Source organism: Hippoglossus hippoglossus, chromosome 2, assembly GCF_009819705.1.
Source record: "Hippoglossus hippoglossus isolate fHipHip1 chromosome 2, fHipHip1.pri, whole genome shotgun sequence".
Lineage (NCBI taxonomy): Eukaryota > Metazoa > Chordata > Actinopteri > Pleuronectiformes > Pleuronectidae > Hippoglossus > Hippoglossus hippoglossus.
The window spans coordinates 6,732,730-6,745,752 of NC_047152.1; the positions used below are offsets into that span (position 1 = coordinate 6,732,730).

Here is a 13,023-nt window from a genome sequence, read left to right on the forward strand (position 1 = left end):
TATGTATAGCGCTTTGTGTGTGTATGCTTTTGAGAATGGCTGCATCCAAGTCTCTGTGTGACTGTGGCTGAGACAGTTGCCACGGGCTGCCTGCAAGGTAACCGTGCGCTGCCATGGTAACGCAGCGGAAGCCGTCGCCTAATATGGTCAGGGAGGAAGCGCGGCGCCGCTGCTCTGGACGGTTTTACCTATTCGAGCAGAGTACTCGCTGGAGGAGAGGTGGGTGGATGAAACAAGGGATTTCCTCTCCTCCTCCTCCGCCTCCCCCGCTCTCTCTCTCTCTCTCTCTCTCTCTCTCTCTCTCTCTCTCTCTCTCTCTCCCTCCATATGTTTGTGAGCTCTCAAGTGGCAGCTTTTCACACAAACATCTCTATAAAAGCCTCTGGCACACCAAGGACAGATTCTACAGGAGTTTTTGTCAGGACTCAAATGAAAATCTCCTCCTCTCGCTCTGAGTTAATCAGAACACAAGAGGGTGGAGAGCTTCTTTTTTTATTCACACAAAAGACTTCCTGTTTTATAGCATCTCTGGGTTTTGAACTGTCGAGCTATGATTGTACTGAATTGGCGTGAATAGTTTGGATACCTGACCTGATTGATATCGTATCGCAGGACCGACATACAGAGAAAAACTCACTCACACATTCACACTGAGGGAAAATGTAGAATCTCCAGTTAACCTCCCCTCAATCTGCATGATTTTGGACTGTGGGAGGAAACCCAGATTATTTCTTGGCCTGCAGCTGTAGCTCATTGGGATTATTCTTATGTCACCAGGATGTAATTGTATAATATCTGGATCTATCCTAAAAGCAGACATCACATCCACAGTTTGTGGAGCTGGAGCAAAGAGCAGAACACAACATTGTATTTCATTTGTGTTCGTTAAATTTGACATTGACTCTCACTCTGCCACATAACAACATCACGGCTGATTCCAATCTCACAGATCAGTTGTGCACATCGCTGCATCCTAATGTTACTCTGAGCTTCGGGGAATTGCGAATCGCAGCTGTAGCTCTAAACGTGATCAATTCAAATGATGTAGGACTTTACACACGTTAAATGATTAATTGATATGTAGCTATTTTTTATGATTAATTGTTGTTTTTTCTGCACAAATGAGAAACATTTACTGCCTCCTGCTTCTCAACTGTGAGGATTCGCTGCTCTTCTCTGTCATAAATGAGAATAAACCGAATATCTCAGAGTTTGGGACTTTTGAAGATGCTATTTTGGGTTCTGATACATCAGATTAATCTTCCTATAGCCCACTGCTTTTGTGATTGAGGACGAAATGAATGAATGTGAGAGAGCGAGGTTTTTTGGGGGGGGGAGAGGCGGGGCAGACGAGGGCAGCTGGGTCGAGGGAATCGGAGGCAAAAAGAGGGCAGCGGGGGAGAAGTTTGTTTGGATGCAAAGAAGACAGTAGAATAGTATAGCGGGAGTGGGGGGGAGCTGGTGAATGCTCTGACGTCAATGCTGTCCCCTGGCACGGAGCCAGCGGACCCTGAGGCTTACAGCTCTGGGAAACACAGACACCCACCCACACACACACACACACACACACACACACACACACACACACACACACACACACCTGTAGATTGAACCCACTCTTGAGGTTTTCCCTCACATCACAAACACTCGCACTCATGGGGGCCAGTGCTGCGCAGCTTTTAACGGCTCTTTGAGTCGTCCATGTCAGTGACAGCGGATGAATAGACAATTGAATCACTTCTCAGTTAACAGCAGGCCCCAGAATGAGTCGATGAAAAGTGGCACAACAGGGCGTGTGGAATGTCTCTGTTCGACGAGACACATTTTGCCCCGGGGTACAGTCGGCGGAGCGGCCTCTCACATTCAATTAGAGCGGATAGGTTTGAAATGAGCAAGACACCGATCTGACTCGGTAATCCAAATTAAGCTTGTTAAAAGAAGAATGCTCCAGAGAAAGGAGTGATTTGCCAGGAATTAGATTCAGAGAAGAGCGTGCCTGTTTGTCTGAATGTAGCCTCACACATCGGAGGGGGATTTGTCACATCCTGCTGTTTGATTATGAAGTAAATTTCACATGCGAGAATCATCACCCGCTCGCCTCCCTCCCTGCAGATGATGGCCAAGCCCAGCGAGTCACCTGTGGGCCGCCAGCACCAGAGCCACCCGGAGGAGACGGAGGAGGAGCTGAGGGAGCACCAGGACGGCGGAGCTCTGCCGCCGGGGGTCACCATCAAGCAGGAGCCCCTCGACCCGCAGGAGCTGCAGGAGGAGGCGATGCAGCAGCACCGGGAGAGGCAGGTGGAGCAGGAGCTGCTCTTCAGACAGGTACAAGATGGGGAGCGTGATTTAAAAAACAAAACAACGCAAAGAGTGAGACATCTGCTCTGGTTTACAGCTGGAAACGAACATGGGAGAGAATCAATATGACAGTTCAGAGAATTGATTCCTTCTCTGCTTGGCACTTATGTATTGCAGATGGTCCTGGGTACGTCCTGGGGAGGAAAAATCTCAAAACAGGCGCAAAAAATTAATTTGAGCTGTTAAAATGTTGCTCTGATCCCCGAGGCATCGCGGTGATTAAATGCTGAGGGGAAGTTGAAACTACATCATTTGTTTTGGCTGCCATCATTTCGCCATAAGTTGTACTCGTGATATAAAACACCTCCCTTTAGTCCTCTAACGCATTTACATTTGAGGCGTTTCACACAACGACTCATCATGACAAGTGGCATATTCATCTTCTTTATTTGTGTTTTGCCACTCTCGTTTATTGTGTGGGCATGAGCAGCAGGCCTTGTTGTTGGAGCAGCAGCGGATTCATCAGCTGAGGAACTACCAGGCGTCCATGGAGGCTGCCGGCCTGTCAATCTCCTTCCCAGGACACCGGCCCCTGTCCAGGGCCCAGTCGTCTCCGGCCTCGGCGTCCTCTTTTCCAATCAGCGTCCCAGCCCCCGATCCTCCGGTCAAACCTCGCTTCACCACAGGTCAGCATCGCCGTCGACCTGGAGCTGTTCATGCTCATATTCCAGTTCACGTTCAAAATCTGACGAGAAAAGCAGCGTGACATCAAATAGTCAATGCCATGAGGCTGATTCCCTCACACGACGAGTGCATGTTTCTGTTTGTGTTTCCTCAGGTTTGGTGTATGACTCCTTAATGCAGAAGCACCAGTGCATGTGTGGAAACACCAACAGCCACCCGGAGCACGCTGGACGCATTCAGAGCATCTGGTCCCGGCTGCAGGAGACCGGACTCAGATCGCAGTGTGAGGTACGTGAAAGGTGGAAATATCAAATATATCCTCGCTGAACGTTACGCAAAGGATAAACTGTATATGAGAGTTGCATTCCTCTTTGTGTGTGTGTGTGTGTGTAGTGTATCCGTGGGAGGAAGGCCACTCTGGAAGAGCTGCAGACGGTTCACTCTGAAGCCCACGTCCTGCTGTACGGAACCAACCCTCTCCGACAGAAACTTGATTGTAAGCTCGCGCGCGCACACACACGCACACACACACACACACACACACACACACACACACACACACACACACACACACACACACACACACACACACACACACACACACACACACACACACACACACACACACACACACACACACACAAACAAACAAACAAACAAACAAACAAACACACACACACTCTCTCATTTGTCTTCACTATGTGTCTCTAATTTACTGTTAATTTCCTGATCCCCAGGTTCAATCACTCCCATGTTTGTACGGCTACCGTGTGGTGGTGTGGGGGTGAGTACAAATGTTGTTCAAGTGTATTAATGCAAGTTTATATTGCGATATTAAACGGACAGGCGTATCTGAAATGATTCAGGGTTGTTAAATAGTCTTGAAAGTGAGATAAAATATCACACACTAGGTCTTCACTACGTTCAAGTTAAGGTGTTAATTAGTAGAGTTAAATAATCGTTTAACGCTTCTTCTGTCACACTTTTAAAGAGAAATCTTTTGGCAGCATGCGTGTGTTGTAGTTCTTTCACAATGATACAGATTTTAACACTGAAATACAACTAAAAACAAGACCAGCGTGGAACTGATAACTGTAAATATCCTGTTTCAAGGGTTATTTTCTACTTTGCTACTTCACCTTCTTTACCTTATCTATTCATTATGCTCTTAAAAGGGTTTTCAAAAGTCAGAGAAACCCTGTGTTTCCTCAGCTCAGGTGTGTGAGGAAAGTGTGTGTTTGTGTGTCTGCAGGTGGACAGCGACACCATTTGGAACGAGGTGCACTCCTCCAGCGCGGCTCGCCTCGCCGTCGGCTCTGTGGTGGAGCTCGTCTTCAAAGTGGCTACCGGGGAGCTGAAGGTAACCGCGTCACACTCGTCCAGTTATCTTTAGGATCTTACACGGCCCGACAGTCTTCGATAATCCTCAAATGTTTGTCTTGAAAGCACTTATCTGCACATCCTTAGGGAAATACAGACGTAAAATGATTTAAATAGAAAATCCAATTATCCTTTAATTGGTTAAGTTTAATTAATCGATCAATCGTTAAATTTCTTTTTTTGCCTGTTAACACTTCATATCACTTTGTATTGTTTTTCCGAGGTTTAACGCTTCAGTAGCTCCAACAGCTCTGCTCCCGTTTATAATATCAGACACGCAATGAAGTCGAGACATTTTCCTGACATTTTCCTGACGGTGCTGAATGTGAGAACGCAAACGTTTGAGTCGTTTGCTTTGGACAGTTCCAGGAGCTTTACTTGCCAGGACGCTGGTGGAATATTTGGAAAATGTGGGCGCGTTGATGAAGTTTCTAACATGCCACGGACGTGACATCATGTTCGGCCTCCTGCATGCTCTACCCAGGCTCCACCCATCACCTGAATGTTCTGGACATTTTCCTGTTGTTGTGAACGTGTGACCAGCGTCTGTCTTGTCTTTCCAGAACGGTTTCGCTGTGGTCCGCCCTCCTGGACACCACGCAGAGGAGAGCACCCCCATGTAAGGCCACAGCCGTCGCCACACGTACCCCATGCATCTACAAACACCAGCGTCTGGAACAGAGATGACACAAATCATTGAGTTTATATACACATAAAGTACCGAGTGGCTTTTATCCTGCCAGCTGTTTCAAGGACTGCTGTATTTATTTCTCATATCCTTCTCACACGTCTTGAAAATGTACAGTGAAAACATGAAAGTGGAGCAGGAGAGTGCTCTTGGCTCGGCTCGAGTTTCATAACGAACCGTACGCCTCAGCTCTCTTTCTCTGTTTGCTGCTGTTTCAGGGGTTTCTGCTACTTCAACTCGGTGGCCATCGCAGCCAAACTGCTGCAGCAGCGGCTCAGCGTCAACAAGATCCTCATCGTGGACTGGGTCAGTCTGCGCCTCAGTAACGTGTCTCAACGGGAGGGTGATCAGTTTGCATGAAACGGGACCAGTTCGATTTTGACTTCCTGTAGTTTCCTCTGATGGGTTTTTTAAAAAGCGTGGAAATAACTGTATATGATGTGTGTACTGTTTACCCTCAGGACGTTCACCATGGCAACGGCACCCAGCAAGCATTCTACGATGACCCTAATGTCCTTTACCTGTCTATTCATCGCTATGACGATGGAAACTTCTTCCCTGGAAGCGGGGCGCCTGATGAGGTGAGTTTGTGTGTTTGTGTGTGAGTGTTTGAGTGTGTGTGTGTGTCTCACGGCAAACCGAGCAGCTGACGACCAGGAGACATGCTGCTGTTCATGAACGTGACTCACAGGTCTTCTCTCTCTCTGCAGGTGGGCAGCGGCCCGGGAGTCGGCTTCAACGTCAACGTTGCCTTTACTGGAGGCCTTGATCCTCCGATGGGAGACGTCGAGTACCTGGCTGCCTTCAGGTACCACGCACACACGCACACGCACACACACACACACACACACACACACACACACACACACACACACACACACACACACACCAGCTTTAATTCAGATAACAAGCCTGAGAGTGAGTCAGGGCAGGTAAGAAGGTAACCGTAGTAACATGTGGAGGTAAAGAATGGTGTCAATGTTTTGTTCTGTCAGGTGATTAGATTACATTTGTAATTTAGCATGAAAAATGTGATGATGCAGAATTATCCACTTTGCCACAAACCGACACTAATCTCCCTTTTATCCTGTTTGAGCATCTTTGCCATGCACATTGAAAAATTGGCTGTTCCGCTGTTTGATCTTTTATACTCCACCCTCCCGTCCACAGATCAGTGGTGATGCCCATAGCCAATGAGTTCGCTCCAGACATCGTGCTCGTCTCTTCAGGCTTCGACGCCGTGGAGGGACACCCGCCCCCGCTGGGCGGCTACACGCTGACGTCCAAATGTGAGTGAAGTGTGTTTCTTATCTCACACTCAAAGTAAACACAAGTTAGGGACTGACGAAGGTTGTGACTCTCTTGGGGAGACGATGTGATTTGAATTCCGAGCACAGGCCCCATTTACATATATCCACGTCTTGTCTGTAACCTTTCTCCAGGTTTTGGCTATCTGACCAGGCAGCTGATGACCCTCGCTGGAGGCCGCGTGGTCCTGGCTCTGGAGGGGGGTCACGACCTCACCGCCATCTGTGACGCCTCCGAGGCCTGCGTGGCCGCCCTGCTCGGCCAGGAGGTAAGGTCGTCTCTGCCAACGCGCAAGATCTGAATCCTAATTAACGATGATAAATCAAAGTGTTTGGACGAGACAAAGCAGAGCACGTTATTGCTTTTGTTATTTTAGACCGATCTGAGGAGCCGCAGTCATTTTAATGAAGAGCTATTTCATTTATTTTAATCTCATATTAATCTGCTGTGGTGGAAATGTAGTTAGAATGAAAATGCATTTTTTAAAAACAGATAAAATATGATATTGTTCTTATGCCAAAGCTGTAATTTCATCCCCTACATCTTCCAGCTATCTGATTTATTCTTATAATATATTGAGGTAGTGGTGGAATTAGTGGAATTGATACATTTTTCAGCTCAAATGTTCAAATTTTAGATTATTGCATCAGAAAATGACAAAAATCATTCATTAAGTCTGAGAGTGTAAAGAGCTGATGTCCCATGGTGCAATATATCCAGGCCGACCCCTTGTGGAAAGTATTGGAACTGCAGCCTGGTACATGCTGGTGTTTACATGTTCCGTGTGTGTGTTTGTCCCGTGCAGCTGGACCCGCTGCCAAAGGCCGTTCTCGAGCAGAGGCCCAACCCCAACGCTGTGCTCTCTCTGGAGAAAGTTTTAGAGACGCACAGTGAGTCTGTGCACAACAACACGACACTGATACTCACACAGAGGAGTTTTTAAAGGTCCAGTGTGTAAGATTCAGGTCAAAGGGATCCAAAACAGATACAAAATAAGTGTGTAATCATCTAAATTGTACAAATTGTTGTTTTCTTTACCCTTGATTGGGTCCTTTATACATAAATACTATATTTAAATACTTTATATTTACATCGGGAGCGGATCCTCTCTAAATTATTTAACACACACCAGGGGAAAACCTTCAATTGTTTATTTGTCTTTTCATCCTCCTCCTCCTCCTCCTCAGGTAAGTACTGGCGCTCGGTGCATCGCTACTCGCCGCTCTTGGGGCTCTCCCTGCTGGAGGCCAAGCGAGGAGACTCGGAGGAGGCCGAGGCCGTCAGCGCCATGGCCTCGCTGTCCGTGGCCAACACCAACACCATGGATCAGAGGTAAAGACTCCAGAGTCAAAAAAGTTTCACAAATCTTCTATTTGTAACCTGAGATGAATCTGATTTCCAGGTATTTGAATTTATTAGTTAAATAGATGAAAATACAATGTTGAAACTCCTGGAAGTAAAATATTTTTTACAATTATTTCTCTTCCATATAGTCCCAGTATTCTGTCGTACATTAGAGTTATTAAAATATTAAAATCCTAAACGCATCCTAAAAAAGTGTGTGAAAGGTGAACACGAGACAACTGTGCGGAGTGATTGCACTGGCCCAACAAATAAACAGCGGCAGGTTTGAGTCCCAAGTCCACTGAGGTCAGGAGGTCATCAGCAGCAGTGGAAGATGATATTTTACCGGTGGTTTGAAGCCTGAGGTCTAACATCTGTTTGTGTGTGCGTTTATTTTCCCAGCAGGCCGGAGGAGGAGCCGATGGAGGAGGAGGAACCACTGTAACGGCGGGAAACACAAGGGTGTCACACTGTTACCATTGACCTCCGCGGAGAACGTCCTCTTTGAGCTGCGAAGAGTCTCGACTGAACCCTTCATTTAGTCCCCCTAAACCCCACTCACCACGTCAGTCACCTTGATTGGCGGCCCCTCGGCCAAAAAAACGAGGGGGAGGGGGTGGGCTCAGCCTCAGAGAAGGGAGCCAATCAGGAGACGGAGGACTGAATAGGGGAAAAAATTAAACATGACAGCGTCGCTTTGGCGGCACTCGCTGAGAGACACTTTTTTCTGTCAGTCTTCACACCCCGACGTTCGCCCACAGCGGCTAACCACGTGACCAAGGCGAGTGTGTATGGAGCGGGGGGTAGATCGGGTCTCGCCATAGAAAGGTGTGATAACAGGAACATACGGTGCTTTACGCCGCTGCCCTCTGACCGCGCACACACGTGGACACCAGGGACAGCAGACGTCCCGGGCTGTCAAACGCAGCTCGGGGATTCTCTTTTCTCTTTTACTCGACTATTTTACCCGACAAACTAAGGGCATCGCGGCAACTGAGATAATATTTTACAAGATGCGTTCACTGTGGACTTTGGTCGGCCGACGTTTGAGTAGGCTTCTACAAAGATTTGACGGTGAGTCTGTCACCGTGCTGGGCCAGCCTGTCGTTGAGAAGAGACGAGGGAGAGGAGTGCCTTGAGGGAGGGTCCGCTGGATTTCAGGATTGTTCAGAAACAGATTGCCTTAAAGTTTTCGGTGCGAGGGAGGGAGGGAGGGAGCGAGGGAGGGAGGGAGGGAGGGAGATAGAGTGAGGGCTTCGAGCGCCGGAAATAAAGCAAACAATCTTTCAGCATGTTTACTTGGATCGTGATGAAGACAAACGTTGACGTCTCTCACAGCCTCTCGTGAAGAGTTACTTTACTTTTGGATGGATCTATTTTTCTGTAAAACAAAAAAAAAGAGACAAAAAGACGACGCTTTGTAAAGGTAGTTGCCGGCTTCAGTAGAAAAAAAGGTGCAAACGCGGAGACCTTCCAAACAAGGAAATTTGAAAAACGGCCGAAAAAAGGTTCAGCCTATTATGTAGCTTCCTTTCAACCGAAGTCCGCGCTTTGTAAAACACGGAGCATGCGTTCGAGCAGAGAGACCCGGCATTTTCCCGCAAGATTTTTGAATGTTGTCCAAACAGAGAAAGCCAAGCAAGAAAAGCCAAAGCATGAGTTTGCATCTACAGTAGTTCTTTCACTCCACTTAGCTGGCGAGTCGACAAACATTTCTCGTACTGGTCCTTCCAGATATGGCTCCTGGTACCCAGTTCGATGTTTACTAATGTAACCCTTCACTGATCAAGTGAGCTTCTCGTTTCTTTTTTTACACGTGCCGACCGACCTCCCATGCTTTTGCCGGTTGGCAACTACCTTGGTTACCGGTGCGAGCTAAACACTCGTCATGTATATTGAATTGAATATATTTTAAGGGGCGGTAATGGAGTATTGCCCGTTTGTATCTACATGTATTGTTTCCACATCAAGTTGTCAATTTACAATATCAAAAAAAAAAAAATAACGTGTTTGGTAAGCGTGTCCACTTTTTATTTTTTTATCGTACAAGATTATTTTTCTAACTTTTTTCATCCATAGATTTCGTTCTGTGTTTTTTATCCGTTTTCTGGATAGTTATAGGGCTGCCGTTCACACACTTAGTGCTGTCGTCACTCGTCGGAAACTTTCTTTCTTTCTCTCGTATTTATCAGAAACCAGGAGCGACTCTTTTCTTTCTTTCTCTCGACGGCTCCTTCTGCATTTTCATCGACTGTGTATTTATAACATGTACTGTTTATAGGAGATTTGTATATGGAAAATTTATAAATGTACTCTAACTAATGACAGCTATGATATTGTGAGCAAAAACCAGTGATATTACTCCATGAACAAAAAAGAAAAGCAGCGTATTTAACTCGTCATCAACTGCACTGTTTCCAAGCTGCCCTGAACTGGTGTTTACGCGGCGCCTCAAATTGACTTTTTCGACAACATGTGATCACTTTGTTGCCTAATGGATCCATTTTCCTCTCGTGCATGGGCGAGATGCACTTAACCTGCACTTAACCTTTCAACTGTGACAACATCACACTTCCAAAAAAGAGGTTTAGAGGCCATTTTATGTAGCTAGCCAAGTTTTCCTCGGTGGGAAAAGAGAAGAGGAGGACGCGGATGCGAAGGACGTGGAGTTTTTTAGGCAGGAAATGGAAGGAAAACGTGAGCCGATCATTTTAAATATCCACTCTGAGCATGCATGGAAATCGGAGTCTTCTAGAGCCTGACCGATACGGATTGTTACGGCCGATACTGATATTAGGGAGTTTTTTAAAATTCCGATACCGATATATACCAGCCAATATATAATATACACTATAAAAATGTCAACATATCGTAATCAAACCTTCAGTGAAAAGAAATGTAATTGTGTTTACATTCTACATATTTAAACTCTATATCTCTATTTATTCTGTATATACTAATATTCTTGTTTGGAGCAAATGTAGTGAAACCCAATGTCCCCTGGGGATCAATAAATATTTCAGATTGTTATTATTACGAGATAATACAGTGTAACTTTATTATACATAACAACAAATGAAAATCAATCAAACCAAATATATAGAAGATGAATTTAGAAGGTAAAGTTAAGTACGTATAATGTAAACATAAATGCACATCTTTTCAGCCTCGCTCATTCTATAAAGTAAAGTTTTTATATCATCGGCTAATTGATAAATCGGTCGGGCTCTGGTGTCGTCCTCTTCCCTTCTCCCGCCTGAACAGATCCGACGCTAGAACATTCAAATCGACCCCCATCCGTCACCTGCTTTGTTCAACACCCGATTAAAGACGACTACCATGTTTATTTAAGTTGATATCATCCTATAAACTTGTACAATTTGACATCAAGTCGATTTTTTTTCTCATGTCTAACAAAACATTCCACTTGTTACTCGTTCAATTTGGCTTAACATGTTATTTTTTTTTGTCGGTTTTATTTAAAGACGAATCTGAGGTTTTTTGTAGAAACTTTTTTACTACTACTCTTTTCTTTCGTTGCCGTCTGCTCGCGCCAACTTTAACTCTTTGCATGGATTGTGAGTCAGCATGCCTGCTTGTCTATGTAATAAAAAAATGTATTTGCACAATAGAAGAAGAACACTGGAGGACTTAAAAAACGAAAACCTCCCACGGCGACTCCCCGCCCCCAGAGGGCACCAGGCGGGACGGCTTTCTTCCTCTCTGGTGTTCAAACCTTTCAAAAGACTTTTGTCCAAATGACTCCACTGGGAAACATTTGATATTGTTCTTATTGAATATTGTTTCCAACAAGTGATTTTGACAAGCACTAAACAACATGTATGGACTGTGTTGAAGAGAAACGTTCTCTGACAAACCTCTGCCACGTTCACAACTTTAAAAAAAACAAGACTCTCCCAAAGAATGTTCCTCTTTCAAAGATTTTTTTAAACGGGCACAGAAATGACGGATATCTGAAAGGTTTGGGAAAGGGTTTGGAGAAACAAACAAGGGCATCGTCGATTGATTGTCACACCCACCTCAGCCAGTTCAATATATATATATATATATATGTTTGTGTATATATATATATATAACCACTGTGGCTCAAGAGCAATTCTTGGTTTACATGTAAATGGATTGAAAAGTTATTTTTTGTTTGTTGTTCGTCTCTATTGATGAAAATTGTTATCTTTCTTTGGGACCTACGCTTTGGACATTTCATCTCTGACATCATCTATAAAATATATTTCTGAAAAATACAAGCGTCTCTGGTTGTGTTGACTTTTTTTATGCCTCCGCGCTGGCGACACCCGGTGGCCGGAGGCATCGTGGTTTCTGGTCATCCATCCTCAGTCTCGCTCTTGAGAAGACGCTATCTCAAGAACACCTTGAGGGAAATTAGAATTTAGCGGCGAAAGGTCAAGGTCACGTTGGCTTTATGAACACGTCATCCTACGAACGCCTTGTGAGAATCATTTCAAGTTTGGTACTAATGTTCACTTTAGACTCATGGGTTGACTGATGAGATTCTAATTTGTGCTTGAAATTAACGGACATAAAAGATGTTCAGCGGTTTAATAAAATCACGTTTCTGACTTTTTCTGTTGTTCCAGGAATTTCACATCAATAACAAGGTCTAGACAATAATCCAGTATCTGCTCTTAACTCCAGACGAGATGGTTACGCTTCAGATTATCCCCCTGATGACGAAGTGGGATTATCGCCTGACAGAAAACCTGAGGAAGCTTTTCCTTCAGCGGCATCTTTTATCACCTCAGTCAAAATCCATGTTTGCACAATGGAGGTGTCAATAATCAATACTGCTTGTTGTGTGGTCGTATAGATAGTGGGATTCCTGAGATGTTTTCAAAAAGATACAAACCATCCTCGTCTTTTCAGGGGATATTTTTCAAGAGTCTGTACCAGTGTGATTCCTCCTGTTTCCGATTTGCTCTGGATCTGAAGAACGGCCAAATTATCTGCCCAGCACATGACCATCATCACCAGAGTGAAGAAGGAAGGTCTTTGGTTTGAGGAGACGTACGAGAGGCACGAAGTCTCAGCTGACTCCTCTCGAGTGGAAAATCTAATTGAGAGAACCAATATCACAAGTGTTCACGCCGGATTTAGGCAAAGTCCAAGGCAGCAGCTGTCAGGTGACCTCCTCCTCCTTTTGGTTTTCTGTCTGCGCTTTATCTGACGAGTGTAAAGACTAAAGGGCTGCAAGACATTGATTTGAGGTTTGATCTATATGTGAAAATATATATTTTTTTGACTGATAAAATAAATTGTCTTTTGAAAATGGAAGCAGGGTATTT

At 45.1% G+C, this 13,023-nt stretch overlaps 1 protein-coding gene across 10 annotated transcripts in view; it reads left to right on the top strand.

The window, feature by feature from the left end:
- The window catches only part of LOC117775518 (histone deacetylase 4-like), a 62,526-nt gene extending 51,195 nt beyond the window's left edge, over positions 1-11,331 (top strand). For 5 of the 10 annotated variants that reach the window (XM_034608817.1, XM_034608799.1, XM_034608835.1 and 2 more), the window contains 15 exons: positions 2,113-2,325; positions 2,774-2,984; positions 3,137-3,270; positions 3,376-3,478; positions 3,720-3,766; positions 4,235-4,342; positions 4,926-4,981; positions 5,269-5,356; positions 5,512-5,631; positions 5,761-5,858; positions 6,221-6,339; positions 6,493-6,626; positions 7,164-7,248; positions 7,546-7,690; positions 8,105-11,331. In XM_034608817.1, the coding sequence (XP_034464708.1) occupies positions 2,113-2,325; positions 2,774-2,984; positions 3,137-3,270; positions 3,376-3,478; positions 3,720-3,766; positions 4,235-4,342; positions 4,926-4,981; positions 5,269-5,356; positions 5,512-5,631; positions 5,761-5,858; positions 6,221-6,339; positions 6,493-6,626; positions 7,164-7,248; positions 7,546-7,690; positions 8,105-8,147 (1,704 nt within the window). In that variant the 3' untranslated portion in view covers positions 8,148-11,331. The remainder of the gene's footprint in view (positions 1-2,112; positions 2,326-2,773; positions 2,985-3,136; positions 3,271-3,375; positions 3,479-3,719; positions 3,767-4,234; positions 4,343-4,925; positions 4,982-5,268; positions 5,357-5,511; positions 5,632-5,760; positions 5,859-6,220; positions 6,340-6,492; positions 6,627-7,163; positions 7,249-7,545; positions 7,691-8,104) is intronic. The other 5 variants (XM_034608808.1, XM_034608826.1, XM_034608774.1 and 2 more) reach the window with 4 other exon arrangements.
- Positions 11,332-13,023: the final 1,692 nt, after the last annotated feature.